The sequence below is a fragment of the Phodopus roborovskii genome, unplaced genomic scaffold, assembly GCF_943737965.1.
Source record: "Phodopus roborovskii unplaced genomic scaffold, PHOROB, whole genome shotgun sequence".
NCBI classification, from domain to species: Eukaryota; Metazoa; Chordata; class Mammalia; order Rodentia; family Cricetidae; genus Phodopus; species Phodopus roborovskii.
Genome location: NW_026126410.1, coordinates 36,816,577 through 36,833,935, shown reverse-complemented (window position 1 = coordinate 36,833,935; position 17,359 = coordinate 36,816,577). Strand labels below are relative to the sequence as shown.

Sequence of the window (17,359 nt, the reverse complement as noted above, 5' to 3'; positions counted from 1 at the left end):
AGCTGTTTCACAAAGCCTTAAAGCTGTAGCTAGCTGTCTTAGCAAACTATATCCAATTATAAAGAATTTTTTTTTTTACCTAGTACATCCTGATGTATACTTTATGTGTAATTAGGTTTTTAGATTACAGCCAGCAGTTTTGTAATTTTTTCATATTTAAATTTTACCTTTAATTAGTTTGTAAGATTAGATGTCACAGAAACAACAGTAATATTGGTTGGAAAGTCAGTGTGTCCAAGCTACAGATTCAGTCCATTCTGAATCCCATACACTACTGCCTCTGGCCTGTGCCTCTACCGGGGCATTTATTTATAGCTGTGCACAGAAGAGCTATACCACCACTTTCAGTCAATAGTTTTTACTCAACACTTTGTAGCTACAACCAAGCGTCTGCCTTCTGTACTAGTAAGTTACAGGCAGGAGCATGCAACAAGCTCAATTCATCCAAAGGCCTGGTTGGTTGGTTGGTTGGTTGGTTGGTTGGTTGGTTGGTTGGTTGGTTGGTTGGTTGGTTGGTTTTCATATTGTGTTCTGAAGCCGTGGCTAATTTAGAACTCACACTGTAGCCCAGGCTGTCCTCAAACTTGTGGCAGTCCTCTGGCTTCAGCCTGTTGAGTGTAGTAATAGATATGAGCAGCCACAGCTGGATCTTTTTTTTTTTTTTTTTAGACCTCACCCAATGTTTAGCAAAGGCTAATCTTGGCCTCATAACCCTCATTCCTATACTTCCCAAGTGCTGGTTTTACAAATTGTGCCACCACCCCTGACTCTAAAGCAGAAGAATTTTTATAGTGCAAAAGGTTATTTTTCTTTCATCTTTGCTCTTACGTGCAGAACCATACCTTTTGGGTACTGCCCATCTCATTGAGAGTAGCAGCTGTTGTGCAGTAAGTAGTGTTAGCTCAGTAGTTTTGCTTGATGTGCACACAGCCTGGGCCCCATGCTCAGCACTGCTGAAAGGCAATGGTGAGAAGAATCACTGCAATTTCCTCACATAATGTTTAAGATGCTTGGCTTTTCTACAGTTATTGTAGCAATAAGGTTTCCAGTATAAACTACATCTCTTTAGAACTGAATGGAAGTTTTATTTTGTGTTTCAAAACAGGGTCTTGCTGTTAGCCTAGAATGGCCTCACACTCACTCTCCCCGCCTCAGCTACCCAAGCTGTATGTAGTGCGTACCATATCCAGGGTGTAAAGCGCGTGTTAGCTGTATAGTCAATCCACCTGTGTTCACATGCAACTCATAGAAAGAATGTTGTCTAATCCTCTTCAGTGTGTTGTGTAACAATCTCAGAAATCAGTCCCTTTGTTTATGATATAAATCCTAAAAACAGTGGGACTTCTGACTGACCAGCTCTGTTTAGTAGCTGACAGGATTGCTTGTTTTATGGAACCATATCTATCTTTTCAGCTAGTTAAGTTCCTTGGGAGAATTTTCATTTATTTAAAATGTTACATGGTTCAAGGAGAGGCATTTACAGCAGTGGCTGTAACAATATATTTGAAGCAGTAGGTAAGGACACTTTTCGTGCAGGTTTTTGGCTTGTTCTTAAACAAGACAGTGTGTGTCTGTGTTGTGTGTTATGACTGCTAATCCAGTACGAGATGCAGACGTTTCAAGTTATGTGCTCATTTATACGCGTTGCTTTGTAGGGCTACATGGCACTTATGAAAGAAGATGGTGTTCCGGATGACATGAAGGGCAAAGACAAGATCGTGTTTGGCAACATCCATCAGATCTATGACTGGCACAGAGAGTACGTAAGACACCTGCCATGTGAGAGGCTATCTCTGGCCTGGCCAAGGCTAAAGGAAAATTTTAAATTCATTTAGTTCTGTAACCTGCGTAGCTTCATGGAAGGAGTCCGAATTAAGGACAAAGTGCTGTACTATTGTAGCATTTTATGGCAGGGGAGTGATTTATATGTTTTTCATGCTAATCTGTGCCAAGATGCCAAGTCCCTAGACAGTGGGGTCATGCCCTACCACTATGTGCCATTTACTTCCTTTTTTACTAATTAGCTTTTTATCATTATAACCAAAATACCCAACACAAACAACTTTGTGGAAGGAAAGATTGAGTTTGGCTCATATTTTCAGAGGGTTTTCTCAGATGGCTCAGCACCACGAGCTCTGGGAATGATATGATGACACTTGGGATGAAGGTTTGTTTTGTCTCATAGTTTCAGAGGGTTTGCTCTGGCAGCAGTGTGGAAGGTAGCTCAGTGCTGCCTGTCATGCAACCTAAGTTCCCGCTTCCAGAAACTGTCTTGGGTTTAGCAGGGATCCTGACTTCGACCACATAAACAATTTCAGGATGTGTTGATGGAATAACAAGTCAAAGGGTCAAAGGAATTCTTGCTATACACGGGTCACAAGAATAAGATGTGTATTTTTACTGTGAATGTGGCTCAACTCACCTGTGAGGTTTTTCTCTGAAACATGCAAGTTCATACATGAGAAAGGAGCACTTCCCATAGCATAGGGAAAGCATAGATAGAAAGTGCTGGTAGTCATTCAAGTGAAGTTAAACTGGCCTTTGCATAGGTCCTTAGCTCTTTCTCACACACGCACATATCAGTTAGATTTATTGAATTAATTTTTCTCTTCTTTCTTTTATTCATGCTTTGAGCATTCCATACATGTATACAATCTCTCGATCATATCCATCCCCTCTCCCTGTAATTTCCCTTAGACAGCCCCCACACACACATAGCCCCCTCCCAACTTCGTAGCCTCTCATTTCTCTTCCCCTCTTCATAGCTCACCAGGTCCAGTTAATGCTGCCCATATGTGCGTGGGTGGAAGACATCCATTGGAGCATGGGAAAGCTAGAAGAGGCCACACCCCCAAGAAAATTAGCTTTCCCTACCCCCAGCAGCCATTAGCTCTCAGCTAGCCTTGTTGGAGATCTGTCTCGGGAAAGAGAATGCTGTCTCTATGGAAGCAAAACTCGTTGCGGTTTTGCTAGTTATGTTAAAATTCTTGTGTCTGTGCCAGCAAGCAATACAAACCAGACCCCAGGAAATGAAAAGCTCTTTCCCCTCCATCTGTCCCCTTGGTTTCCCTGTCTTTCTGCCCTGCTTCAAGTCCACGATCATTTGTCCCCATACACAAAGGAAAGACATTGTGGCCGCAGGAGCATGTAGTTTAGGAGATTCCTCATCTCGTTTTGACAGGAAGCAGAGAGCAACAGGAGGTGCAGAGGGTCTTCCAGCTGTGTTCCAGCTGTGGCCCAGCTCCTAAGTTTCCTGTGACCTCCCAATAGCACAGCCCAACTGGGCATCAAGCATTCAGAGCAGACCCTCTCTGTGTCTCCATTCTTCATCCACATACACAGCATTATCTCCTTCATACATGGTGACCAGGTTAATATCTGCATAGCACGGGTTAATATCTGCATAGCACTCAGCATTCTGCACACAGTGAGACACTGCTTCTCAGTAGAGTGGGGGAAAATAAAATAAAATTTCCTCACACCTATCTTAGACAGGGGAGGGCTATGGGGAGCCACTATAGAGGTGCTTGCTTTGGCCTGGCAGGACTTGCCACCATACACACCTGCCCCTCTGTTTATAATTTGAAAACTCTTAATTGTCTAGGGCTGCTTAACACTGGCCACTGGTACTGTAGTGGGTTTCCAGCTGCAGTCTTCTGTCTCCATAACCTGTTCAGGCCTCCTGCTGTCTTGCTTTATCAACATAGCCACTCCCCTGCTGAAGCATACTATCCTCCTCTGCAAAGCCCAGCTCATTAAAGCTGAGGCTGGGGGGGAGGGGGTCAGGAGATGGCTCAGTGTGTTAAAGTCCATGCTATACAGGTGTGAGAACTGAGTTCAAATCCCTAGCACATGTTAGGTGGGAACAGAAACTTTCCTGTAATGTCTCCACAGGAGGTGCAGACAGGATCCCAGGGCAGAGCTGGCCAGCGAGTCTAGCCAAATCAGTGAGCTCTGGATTCAAATAAGAGACCTTACCTCAATAGTTAAGGTGGGGCAGCATCAAAACAGATACCCACCACCAGCTTTGGAGTTCCACAACATGTGCACAAACATACACTTGCCCCCCCCACACACACACATACACAGCCATGAACATAAAAACATGCACACACAAGCAAAATGATATATAAAGCTAAGGCCACAGGCCCGCTTAGACTTATTCACTAGGCCTGACTCCTCTGCTTGAGCCGTTTCTCTAGCCATCAGATACATTTGTGCTCTTTAAGCTGTGAAATGTCATACAGGTGTAACACGGTGTTACAATAGGACATTTCGAGTAGTAGTTTGTATCCTGCTCTTATCTCTCTAAAGAGAGCATAAACCTTTGAAGTCACTTTAGAAAGCTTTTCATTTACATGAGTTCAGTAGCTCGGGCAACTTTAAACACAACTCAGCATGTGTTCTACAGACTGTGGGCTTACCCGGAGTGTAGTGCATCCACTTCAGAAAGGGGTATGTGGGGAAGTGAGCTAGCCAAACACAACTTGCAAAATATAAGCATACATAAGTGGTAAGGCGACAGGAGTCTTAGGAAGAACAGGGCACAGCTGTGCTGTCACTATCCTCTGGTCCCATATAAGCCTAAGATTTCTAACGAAACTTGATGTCCATGATATCTGAGAAAATTTCATAAAGCTGACACAGGTGAAATTGTCTTATGTCTGTCGCCTAGTTTGATCATAAAATGATCTAAAAGCAATCATAGAATGGACTTCCACAAGTTTGTGGGTAAGAAGACCAAATTTTCAGAAATGGAAAGGACCGATGCTTTGGAACATTTGTTTTCCATCAGCATCTGGCAGGATGTTAGTGCATGTGTCCTTGAAAAAAGCTAAGACAAGAAATGTTAATTGTCCAGAGGAATTGAGGGGAAGTTTCTTCTCTGCCTGGCTTACACTTGTGAAGTATGAACTGTAGTCTTCTTAGTTGTCCACCTCTGCAGAGGCTGAGTCTACAATTAAGAAGACAAGTTGGTAAAAGTACTGATATTCTTCTCTCCCCAGCTTTTTTTTAGGAGAGTTGGAGAAGTGCCTTGAAGATCCAGAAAAGCTAGGATCCCTTTTTGTAAAACACGTGAGTACAGAGGCAGTGTTTACATTCTATTTTCTATTTTTCTATTACTGGTGTCTTTAGTGACTTGAAGATGAGGCCACTTGACATTTATAAGTGTGAATGCTGTCAGTCATGTGAAGTTTTAATCCCCTGTGTCTTCTCTGCTTTCTCACTCTGGACCCTGTCTGGCTACTTGGATTGCAACAATGCAGCTTGATCTAGGGCTCCAGAGCCAGGCAGGTTGACACAGGGTAACCTTGCAGGTATCTGAAAGCAAACAAGTCTTTGGTAATTATGCATCTGATCATACCTGTAGTGGCTTGATGTACTAGCCTAATATATGTGTGTATCTAAAATAAATTATATCTATGCAAGTTGTTTTAAGGGGGAAAATCACTATATTTTCAAGAATAATGAGGCTTTTACATTTTTACATTATCTTTACTATCAAGCTTAATAAACAGAAGGTAGGTTTCATACCTGCTTCTGCATGCCATACATTGTAGAATTCTGTTGTTGTTGTTACTGTACAACACTTGAAAAAAGTACATCTTCACTCAGACAGTAGCTAGAGATGGATGAATACCTTAAATATCTTTTCAAGTATTTGTAGGTAGTTATCTTTGTTAAAAGATAAGTTCTTAAAGGTCAGTACCAAGGTACAGGCTCTGAGGGCTGTGTGGTCTTCTCCCTTGCTGTTTATTGTCTGTGTAGCTGACTTGCCTTCAGAGTCCTTTGCTCCGTGTAGTCTTGAGAATCATGAACCAGGCAATTGGAAGCTAGCTGCTGACCTGGCGGGTTCTTCCAGGTGTTGGTATAGTTCATCACACATTATCCCAAATCAGACTTTTAGCATCATCACTGATACTTCAGGAGAGTCTTGTCCAGCCAAAGCACATGTTTTCCAAAATCCTTTTTTTCTTTCCTCTTGAATGCTTTTTTTTTTTTTTTTTTTTTTTTTTTTTTTTGCTGTTTGCCTTTGCACTGCCAGCTGTGTCTTGCCTTGAGATGGCAAACTGAAGAAAATGTCTACCAGATTGCAGAGTAAAAAATAATCACAGTGCGTGCCCATCATTCTGTCAGGTTCAGTTAGTGGTTCATAGCAAAAGCCGTCATCGAGCTCATATCCGTCACAGGTGCTCTTCCTTAAGGCGGTGGCTGAGCAGGCAGGAGAGTTAAGCAGATTTCCATGCTGACATGACGGTGCTGAAAGTATGTGTGTGCCATGTTGGAGTTTTAATAAGATGAGTGACTTTATGACTTCATCAGTGACGTGCTGAAGTAAGGCTGCCGTTTGCTACAGCAGATTTGCAGTGGAGACAAAAACTCTGTAACGCCAGTGATTTTCCCCACTGTGGGCCTGTGGCACATCAGTACAGATGTCAATGCCACAAAAGGGCAACAATATCCTAGTGGTGTTTTGAAAGTGATTTTTGACCTAAGGGAACCACAGATAGGCCCATGGACCACCAGGGATCTGCATACATAGCCTTGAAAGCCATCGAATTAGCAAGAGGCGCATTGCCCCTACTTTCCCTGCCATGGGATTTGATATTAAAGACTTATTGAGCACAGACCAGTCACCAGGACTGCTGTCAGCCTGGATGTAACAGAACTGTGTTCTCACGCTGCCAGTGATACTGCTGGTACAGTGCAGTAAGGATTGGGGCTGTACCAGGAATGAGAGCAGAGGGCTGTTTCCAAGCCCAGAGCTAGGGTGGCCTAACCCGTGGAGTCTGAAGCAAGCTGCCATCAGTGGCAGCTTTGCTCTAAGATGGTGTGCTCCTGTGTGTGCTGGCGGTCTGCCTGAACTCTCAGTGGTCTAATCTGTTTGCCTTTTCACTCCTAGGAGAGGAGGTTGCACATGTACATAGTCTACTGTCAAAATAAGCCAAAGTCTGAGCATATTGTCTCCGAATACATCGATACCTTTTTTGAGGTAAGACTCAGCATAGGAACAGGTGATTTCTGAATCCATTACTATTATTGTGATTATGAGACGTATAAGAGTCACTGGTTTTCCAGGACAAGGAATCCTCTTTGAGCTGGCCTGAGCGATTTGTGTCCTGATGCTTGCTTTATAGTCTATAAATCTTAGAAATGAGTGTGGACTTAGAACCTGCCATTCAGAAGGCAAATGTGCTTAAAAATGAAGGTTTTGAGCAGTGTTGGCTCATCCCCAGGATCTCTGCTACATGGTGGAAAGATCCCAGGTTTAAGGCTCAACTTGGACTGCATAGCAAGATAAACTTCACCCTGTATAACTTAATGAAACCCTATCTCAAAATAATATCCAGCATTCTTAACCACTGAACCATCTCTCCAGCCCTGGGGAAGAAATGGTTTTTTGTCTTTATAATTTTAAGGTTCATTACAAACTCAGTCATTCAGATCTGGACTTCTTTCCTAAAAATGACATATGTGTTCATGTGAATAAAGAAAACAACTGAAAACATGCCTTAATAATCCAAGATTCCAAAGGCTAACACAGGCTAGCCTGTGTTACATACTTTACCCCCTAGAGTGGGCACGGCAGAAGGAAGCCTTCAAATGAGTAGATTTCTCTGAAAACCCACCCAGGAAGATTCAAACCAAACATTTACATCCTGAGGGATAGGATGCTTTATCACCTTTTTTTATTTTGTTCTCTTATCATTTGGGGTATTGTAGTTAGGTAATTATAAGGGATAAAATGTTGCCTTTTAACAAACAGCACTTGAGGTGGTTTGTTCTGTTATTCTCTTAAAATCTCCAGGACTTAAAGCAGCGCCTTGGCCACAGACTGCAGCTCACAGATCTGTTGATCAAACCTGTACAGAGAATCATGAAGTACCAGCTGCTCCTGAAGGTGAGGCTGAGGGCAGAAGCAGGCTCACAGTCACTCTGCTGCAGGGGTGGGTCTTCCTTCACCTTCCACGCCTCCAGAGGTGTGGGAGAAGGGTCTCCCTGCCTCCTCAAAGAGCTGTCTTGTAATTCTTTGCATTGGGACGACACCTTTATGTGATTCTTTCACTGTTTTGTTCCTGTCAAGTCTGAATCAAAGGGTCAGTCCCAACAAACTGTCTTGGCCAATTGCCTTGGAGTGGTAGTGATTTTTCTTTAGCTCTGTCAACCTTATTTAAACATATGTGTGTTTTATGTATATGAGTGTTTTAACTATATGCATGTCTGTGTACCACATGCCTGGCACCTTTTGAAGACCAGAAGAAGGTGTGGGAACCCCTGGAACCAGAGTTACAAACAGTTGTCAGCCACCATGTGGGTCCTGGGAATCAAACCAAGGTCCTCTCCAAGAGCAGCCAGTGCTCTTAACTGCTGAGTCATTTCTCCTGCTTGTCTTCTTGGATTCTTGACAAAACTAAACTTTGAGTCCCCATGTATCTATTCCTGGTGGCCTAGCAATCACTATGGATTGCTTTAGATTACTAAGCTCCATCAGAGACGATGTCACCCGAAGCTTAGGGCCTGGGAGTAAAGAGAGGCCAGCTGATCTTGGGATAGAGTGGGAACCAAAGATGGCTTCAACATCACGATGCCTTTGGGCTGCGGTTATGAGAGGAGGGAGTGAGAATGTGGAGTGAATGTGCCAAACCGAGGGCCAGCTGCCACGCCCACCACTTCACACCTCTTCCTTCACTTCCCTCACAGGACTTCCTCAAGTACTCAAAAAAAGCCAGCCTAGATACGTCAGAATTAGAGGTATTTTGTGGGCCTGCTGTACCCCTCCCACCATGGGGTCTGGTTCGGGGAGTGGTCATGGCAGGGGAATGGGATTTCTGTACCCTCTCTGGAGAGAAACTAAAATTGGAGGTGCAGTGGAGGGTAAGCACTGAGAGGAGCTTGAACTTTGACTCTCTTTCTCCCCACCCGCAGAAAGCTGTAGAAGTCATGTGCATAGTACCGAAGCGGTGTAACGACATGATGAACGTTGGGCGGCTGCAAGGATTTGACGTAATGCAGTTCTTCTCTGAAGGGCTCCTCTGCCTCCTGTCCCTTTCTTTCGTCCTGGACTGTTTCTCTGCACATGTAGAAAGCTGGTCCTTCTGTTCCAGGGTTTTTGTCTTCTCTCACTCTCCTTCAATGTGACTGAATTTCTTGCAGCCACTTTTTGGTTTACTTTGGGGAACCTTCCTCTGCTGGAAGCGTTAGAAGCCATCAGGGCTTTGGTTTGTCTCTGGCAGCATCTGCATCCTCTCCAGGCATCAAAAGCCATGAGAGCTAGGGATGAAGGCTCCTGCCCTTCTCTCATCCCTGGGAGAGGGACTTCAGGATCACTGGGTTCTTGAGTCTACCCAACTTGCACAGGTTGCACACTCTGATTTTTACACTTACTGTATATAAAAAAGGTGAATTGAGACCATAATCCCTCTTCCAGTTGAGTAAGGAGCCCTGAGATACTTTCATGTTTCTTGACACCTACTCGCTCAAACATTAGGGTTTAATGTTCCAGGTCCATGTTCCCCAAACTGAAGCTCACAGTTCGTTCCTAGAGGGCTTCTGCTGACACACTAAGAGAAAAGGTTGGCTACCTTTTGTCAGAACAACCCCTAGAGAAGCCCTTTCTTACTCTGATTCTGAAGCTATTCGTTACACAGGGTTGACAAGACTTCTAAGTAAAGAATTGCTCTGCTCGGAGCTAAGAACTCATTACAGTAAAAGAGTAAGCGCCTGGAAGGACATGTCATTCTGTGGGAGGAAACCAAAGAAAACAGATCATTGGTCACTGAGAGTGCAACGTCTCCTCCCCTCTCTTCCTCCCCTCTTCTTTTTTTAGGGTAAAATTGTTGCCCAGGGTAAACTGCTCTTGCAGGACACATTCTTGGTCACAGACCAAGACGCAGGACTTCTGCCTCGATGCAAAGAGAGGCGGGTTTTCCTCTTTGAACAGATCGTCATATTCAGCGAACCACTTGATAAAAAAAAGGGCTTTTCCATGCCAGGATTCCTATTCAAGAACAGTATCAAGGTAATACTTGTCTGCGAGCTTCATATGCCAGTACATTACTGTCATGCTCTGTTCTGTGGAGTTGGTTCTCTCCTTTTACATTTGTGTGGACGCTGGGGATGAAGTCAAGTTGTCAGGCTTGTACAGCAAAGCCCTTTACCCGTGGAGCCATCTCAGCAGCCCCAAGGATGGGACCCACTTCTAAACACAGTGCATTTGTGTGTCGTGTTCACTGTATACATGTAGCCTGAGAGCCCTTTCATTAAGTAGTTTGCATGAGCACAGGTCTTCACTGCAGGCCATCACATGAGGCCCTTACAGTGATTTATTGGTTTTAAATTTCAGAACACTGTGGGCTTATATGTTCAGTTAAGGAATCTTTTGGTTCCTAAATGGTTCCTGAAGCTGTTCAGCTAAGAGAAATTCAACTAAAAAGTGGTTGTTGCCATGCCGGCATAAGATGAAATTCACTTCAGACTTTCAGTTTGTGGTAAAACATGTATAACATAGTGTTTACCATTTTAACTGTTTTGGGGGAACAGCTCAGTGTTATTAAGTACATTTATGCTGTGGTACTGCTCAAGTCTCAAGGGCTCTTTTCATTTGCAGAAGTTAAACTCTCTGCCCATTAAACTTCACATCCCCATTGTCCCCTCCCAGTAACCCTTGACAACCTCCATGCCCCTTTCCATCTCTCAGAGTTTGACGCTTCCAGGAGATTATGCATAGAGAGTCTTAAATATTTATACTAGTGTATGTGGCTTACTAAAGTTGACGGTTTTCGAAAGTTTGACCATATTGTGGCGTGTATCAGAGTGTCCTCTCACATTAAGGCTTGATAACACTCCACAGCAGGTATATGTTTTGTTAGCCATCCTTCAGTTGGTAAATGTTCAGGATGCTCCCATGTCTTAACTGTTGTGCAATGATTCACTGTTTTAAAGGTGAGTTGCCTTTGCCTGGAGGAAAATGTGGAAAATGATCCCTGTAAATTTGCTCTGACATCAAGGACGGGTGACATGGTGGACACCTTCATTTTGCATTCATCTAGTCCAAGTGTCCGACAAACATGGATCCATGAAATCAACCAAATTTTAGAAAACCAGCGCAACTTTTTAAATGGTGACGTATCTCCTTACAGCTGTGTCTTCTTTGTTTAAAGTTTAAGTTTCTGCTTCTCTGAACTCATTACATGTTAATGCAATAGAACTTAATGTCCACCATACCTCTTGCAGATTAGTGGGCTGATAATTTGTGTGGAATGCCACATGTTTTTGGTGGCTGTCAGGATTTGGAGCAGCCACTTGGCTTTCAATGTGTGCTTCTCAGAATGTATTGTTACATTCTGCCATGCATAGATTATATACTATTATATAACATGTATTATATCAGGATTTGGAGCAGCCACTCGGCTTGCAGTGTGTGCTTCTCAGAATGTATTGTTACATTCTGCTGTGTGTACAGTGTATACTACAGCTGCATCCTAAGAAAAGGAAGCTGATCAGACATGCTGGAAACACTAGCAAATATATTGCACACCCGGTTAAAAAGCAAGTCATAGGCACACACAATAGTGCATTTCTATAACCTTAGCACTCAAGGAGGCCAAAGCAAACACAGTGCAAATTCAGGACCAACCCTGCCTGTAGATAGACCAAGACTAAACTCCTCACTGTCTACAATTCATGTGGTTGTAGAGATGCCCATAGCTGTTAACTGCCATCTGCCTGTCCCTTCCTATCTGCAGTAGTCCCTATGACTGCCAGTTTCCACTCTCATTTTAGCTTGGGGATAACAAAGAGTTGGAGAATACAGTTGGGAGCTAACTGTGTGTTGAATCAGTCCTGACTGTGACTCTTTCTGCATACCCATGTTCTGTGTCTAAGCCAGGTCCAGGGAGATGTTGACATGCTCCTGTCTGCAGAGAGCCCTCTGCAGGACATTCTGAAGTCAGGAACAGACACACTCAATGGGTGGCACTGTTGGTCCGGTCGTCATCTGCCTGGTGTTTGCCCTAGGCTGCTGTCTAGTTCACTGGTTGACCAATTAATGTTAACCCCTGCAGTCAGAATGAGCTCACGTGACCACAAGCATGGACCTGAATCAGCTTACTCGCTCTCAAGCCTGCTACTTCCTTCTGATTATATGTGACTTGTTTTTTTCCTACACTTTGCAGGTAGGATTTTCTTGGTGCCCCGACTGACTTTGTTCTTTTGCATTGCTTGGTTCCAGCCTTGACATCACCCATCGAGTACCAGAGGAACCATAGCGGGGGCGGCGGCAGTGGCAGCGGGGGCAGCAGCGGCGGGGGCGGGGGCGGTGGCAGCGGGACCTCCAGCGGTGGCAGCGGTGGCCATGGCAGTGGCCCCAGCAGCTGCAGCGGCCCCAGCTCAAGCAGGAGCAGGCCCTCCAGGATCCCACAGCCTGTCAGACACCACCCCCCCATGCTGGTCTCCTCTGCAGCCTCAAGCCAGGCAGAGGCAGACAAGATGTCAGGTATGTCTGCTCCCAGCCCCTCACTGCCTCCCCCCAGCAGCAGCCTGGCCCTAGAGGTCAGCCTTGGCCAACCCAGCAGGCTCCCCCTGAGTGGAGACTCCGAAGGTCTTGAACGAGAAACAGAGCCCATTCCCAAGATGAAGGTGATGGAGAGCCCCAGAAAAGCCCCTGGGAATGCTTCTGGTACAAGCCAAGACGGAAACACCAAGGATGCCCGGGGGAGCCTGGGTCCATTGGCTCTGGGCAAGACTAGGCCAGGGGCCATCTCGCCGCTGAACTCTCCTCTCTCCACCACACTCCCCTCTCCTTTTGGCAAGGAGGCCTTTCCTCCCAGCAGCCCCCTACAGAAGGGGGGCTCCTTCTGGAGCTCCATTCCCGCTTCCCCTGCCAGCCGGCCAAGCTCCTTCACCTTCCCGGGGGACACTGACTCCCTCCAGCGGCAGACGCACCGCCATGCAGCCCCCAGCAAGGACACGGACCGCATGAGCACGTGCTCCTCGGCCAGCGAGCAGTCCGTGCAGTCCACTCAGAGCAATGGGGTAAGAGCGCCAGGGAGCCTGCGCCCGTCCACCCCACCGCCTCTGTCCCGCCAGCTCTTCTAAGCCTCCGTACTAACTCCGGCTCTCCAGCACTGTGCAGCAGCAATCACCTTCCTCAGTTCTTCTGTGCATTGTCTGCGTAGACACGTCTGTGGCCTCTGTGTGTGCACTCGTGTCCGTGCCCCGTGGCGTCGCACTGGCAGCCAGCCACCAAGTGAATGCAGCCACCTCTAACCCCCTGTGGGACCACGGACAGCGCCTGCTCTCCTCTCTACTAACTTGCTTCTCACTTTATTCCTGTCTCCTTGAGAGAGTGCACCATTAACTTCCTCTGTGCAGCCTCTCTAACTCTCTTCAGTTTCTGATCAGCAAAGCATCTTGGAACTTGCTTTTTAGGCCCTGCCTTCCTCACACTTCTTTTTTGTGTTGTTTTGTTTTACTTTTCCCCTTTGAAGGGGTCTTTTTTTTTTTTTTTTCCTGTTCTCTATTACTTACAATGAAATGTGTACACTTTTAAGCTTTTTGCTCATCGCTTAGTTTTGCTCTTTTATGGCGTAAGTTATCTTTGCAGCTTTTTTTAGTCATCTAATGAAAACAAAAAACAATTTCCTCAAGAAAATATCCAACAACAAATCAAAGCAAAATAAAATAGCATAAGGGGGCAGGAATCTACCCAGTGGGAACGTTTCCTCCACCCTAAGTCTCCTGGAGAGACACTGGCCCAGGCACCTGGACACCGACTTCTCCAGAGATGGCTGGGCCTCAAGCCTCCAGCGAGGATGCCAGGGGCAACTCAAGTGCCTCTGCCATGGGGTTCCAGCTCCTTTTGTGGTCACTTGCATTGTGTTCTCAAGCTGAAGGGTGTCTCTGCTGGGTTCCCTCCCACTCTGTGGCCTCGTCACTGTCCTCCAACTGTTTCCTCCAGGGCAGATGACCTGGCCCATAACACTCTTTTGAAGGCATGCGTGAGTGCACAGAGCTGTTCTAACGAGTGTATGTTTGATCGCTTTATAAATTTTTAAATACATTTCCCTAAAAGGGTCTGTGTCTCTCATTGTATATATATATATTTATATATAAAATCTAGCTTTTGCATGTCTCTTTCCTCTGGACTTCTATTAATCCCTCATTTGTACTCCTGATCTTATCTTCTTTTTCATCAGGGATTTTGATTATTAACTCAACCTTCATCTTTATTTGTGGAAGAAATTAAGAAATGGGTCTTGATGTTTTTATTTACACTTAAGTTAACCACTAAATGGTTAGGCAGGTGTTCATTGGAGGACATTTCCCATGTCCTTGTTATGGACTCTCCATTCTCTACAGAGTGAGGGGGTTTCCAGCTAGATTGGAAACTCTAGGTGGCCAGGCAGACAGCCTACTGACAATCAGCCATACCTAGTTGTCTGCTCGGTTTACCAGGCCTTGTCTCAGCACTGTGACCCATACAGAACGGGCCTGCTGACAGCTCCTATACCCTCTAATACTGTACATATTCCCAGTAAGTTGAGAAGAGCTTCAGATCTATGTCTCCTCGCATGGCCTGGGATAGGGGCACAGCTCCTCCCTCGGGGAAGGCTCGGTCCATCACATGCGGCCAATGACTGTTACATTAGGAAGTGGCCTTTGATTTCTGACTCTTAGCACTACCTTTGTGGAAGGCAGCTTGGAAAAGGAAACTGACAGGCTGGATTTTAATTAGAATGAGGATGTGAAATGCCCTCTTGCCCTCTTCCTGGCTCTGGGTGAAAAGGGCCATTGGAGCTCTTAGCAGTCAGCCAGTGAGCAGGGCCTCCTTTCCCATGACTGCCTCTGGGAGCTATCTGGGGTTGCAGAGAGGCTGCTGCATCTGTCCTCTACCAGTGCTCCTCCTCCCACTCCAGGTGGCGCCTCGTGCTAAATTCTGCTGAGGTTGGGGAGGGGTGAAATACCTGGCCCCAAACTGACTGGGCTGGCCTGTCTTCTGTGCCGTTAGCCGACTTTCCTTCCTACTGCAATGTGAACATCAGAAGAGCACACTTTAGAGTCAGCCCCAGCCCCGCCTCCCTGTCACTGGCTGGGTGGCCTGTGCACACTTGTCACCCTACTCTGAGGGGAGGTGATTGTGCCCTGCCTCAAGAAGATTGTGGGAACTGAGGAAGGCTGAAATGCCCGGTGCATGTGCTGGCCAGATGTGTATTTGGAAATGACAAGAGTCATGATTGCCGCCCGTTACTCCAGATAGGAAAGCAGCCCGCCGTAATGTTCTAACCAGGGCAGCTGTGGCACAGAAAGGTTTAGGTTATGTTTCTAGGACATTTGCCTCTGACATCCCCAAACTGCTGGGTCCCACCATGTAAAGCAAAATACTATGGTGCAAGCTAAAAGAGCAAAGTGAGCATGCGTGCATGGCACACTTTCAGCTGAAGGGTCTCAGGCAGGGAGTGTCACCTTGGGGACAAGAGCATCCGACCCATCATGAACACAAGCAGGAAGCGCTTCTGTGTCCACAGAGCTCCACGCACAGCCCATCCATGCAACTCCCAGTAACTGGCTTGTTGGCTGCCCACGTCTGGCCTCTCAGAGAAGAGCCTGTGGGCCTGATGTCCCCTCAGCTGCCTCAGAACAGAGTCAGCTCTTGCATGGTCTGACATGCTCCAAAGACCAGGACTGAGAAGGGAGGTGGTCATCTCCCTCAGGGTGTCCCAGAGCACAGCATAGACTTTGAAATCCTGCCCCCTATAGACACCCTAAAACAGCAGTGTGCAAACATGTGAGAGTGAGCTCACAGAAACCAGGGCCCAGAGGCCATTCCCCACATCCTAATATGTGATAGAGGGGACTTGGGCAGGATGCCGCTCAGGAATCAGCAGTGGTTGTCACCTTTCTCCTTTCCTGGACAAATAGGCAGTCAGGTGAGAGCCTGGGGCAGAGACTGCCATTTGTGTTTCGTTCACTAAGTTTGTGTGCCCAGGCTAGCAGCCTTAAGAAACCAACTGGGTTTTACTTTTGCAGTCTTGACTCGTTGACCGAGTTACTGCACAGGTGTTGCAGGCCAACCACATGTCAGTCACTGACCAAAGAAGCTGAATGCTACTGAGACCTCAGGATAAGGGCAGTGGAAGATACCCCCACAGCCACTTAAAGGTCTCTTCCCTAAAGCTTGAAGGCAGCAGCTCTGTGACGATATGCCATATGTTGCCAGACAAGAGCGACATGAAGACCCCTGAGGCAAGCCCGGTCAAAGGATCATCCACTGGGGGACGTGAAGGAGATGAAGCGGCCATCCCTGAGAGTGGAGTGTTAGTTGATTGGCCTTCCAGATGTTCCACTTTCTTTGGGGAGGTGATAGTCGGGGAAGCAAAGGTTAGGCAGACAACAGCTGTAACCTGGAGTGCACATTGCCAATGAATGTCTTATTAGGAAGATTTGGGGACATCTCTATTATAATCTGTAAGGGAGCCAAGTGGCTACCCCACAGCCTTCAAAGTTAAGACTTGTTTGAACTTGAAACAACCAACATGACGTCGACTTGAGGACTGAGCGGCTTGTGCAGGGCACGGTGAAGATCCAACTCCACCAGGCTCCCAGGGCGACAGCACTGAGGTGGATCTTTCGGAATTGTCTCTCGGTGGCTGACCAAGTTATTGCAAGGGGGGCATTGAGCTGAAGAGAGTGTGAAGGAAGAGTTTAACATCTCCCTGTCTGTCTGCTGAGCCCTTCAGTGGGCCGGTGCCTTGACACACGGTAACCAGTGGCTGTTGCTGTCAGATCTCGTCTCAGTCCCCGTCCACCCTGTTTTCTTCATCTTTCCCTCCAGAGTGAAAGTAGCAGCAGTAGCAACATCTCCACCATGCTGGTGACACACGAATACACAGCAGTGAAGGAGGATGAGATAAACGTCTATCAAGGAGAGGTCGTTCAAATTCTGGCCAGTAACCAGCAGAACATGTTTCTGGTGTTCCGAGCCGCCACTGACCAGTGCCCCGCAGCCGAGGGCTGGATCCCAGGCTTTGTCCTGGGCCATACCAGTGCAGTTATCATGGAGAACCCCGACGGGACTCTCAAGTGAGTGCCAACAGTGAAGCAGCCTGAGCATGGGCAGCTGAGGGGATGGGAGCCATTACAGGGAGTGTTTGAAAGCCCTAAGGGAAGAAACCAAAGGAGAGGCTGTGTTGTTCATGCCTCTAAGTGAAATGTGTGGCCCCCAGTGTAGATGGGCTGTCCTTCTCCTGACAGATTCTCCTTAATACCTCTTTCATTCGGGTCACTAAATAATCCCTGAAGACCTTAGGACCTCTGAGGGACACAGGGTTATCATTGGCAGGCCGTAGAGAAAGAGCTA

General features: G+C 46.4%; 1 protein-coding gene across 4 annotated transcripts in view; it reads left to right on the top strand.

Annotated features, from left to right (window-relative positions):
- Window positions 1–17,359, top strand: part of Trio (trio Rho guanine nucleotide exchange factor) — a 284,459-nt gene that overhangs the window by 255,184 nt on the left and 11,916 nt on the right. For 3 of the 4 annotated variants that reach the window (XM_051182600.1, XM_051182598.1, XM_051182601.1), the window contains exons 40-49: window positions 1,656–1,759; window positions 5,007–5,076; window positions 6,905–6,994; window positions 7,811–7,903; window positions 8,704–8,754; window positions 8,929–9,006; window positions 9,830–10,021; window positions 10,945–11,122; window positions 12,233–13,035; window positions 16,835–17,082. In XM_051182600.1, coding sequence (XP_051038557.1) covers window positions 1,656–1,759; window positions 5,007–5,076; window positions 6,905–6,994; window positions 7,811–7,903; window positions 8,704–8,754; window positions 8,929–9,006; window positions 9,830–10,021; window positions 10,945–11,122; window positions 12,233–13,035; window positions 16,835–17,082 — 1,907 coding nt within the window. Of the gene's footprint in view, window positions 1–1,655; window positions 1,760–5,006; window positions 5,077–6,904; window positions 6,995–7,810; window positions 7,904–8,703; window positions 8,755–8,928; window positions 9,007–9,829; window positions 10,022–10,944; window positions 11,123–12,232; window positions 13,036–13,960; window positions 14,135–16,834; window positions 17,083–17,359 lie in introns of those variants that run through there. The other variant, XM_051182602.1, reaches the window with a different exon arrangement.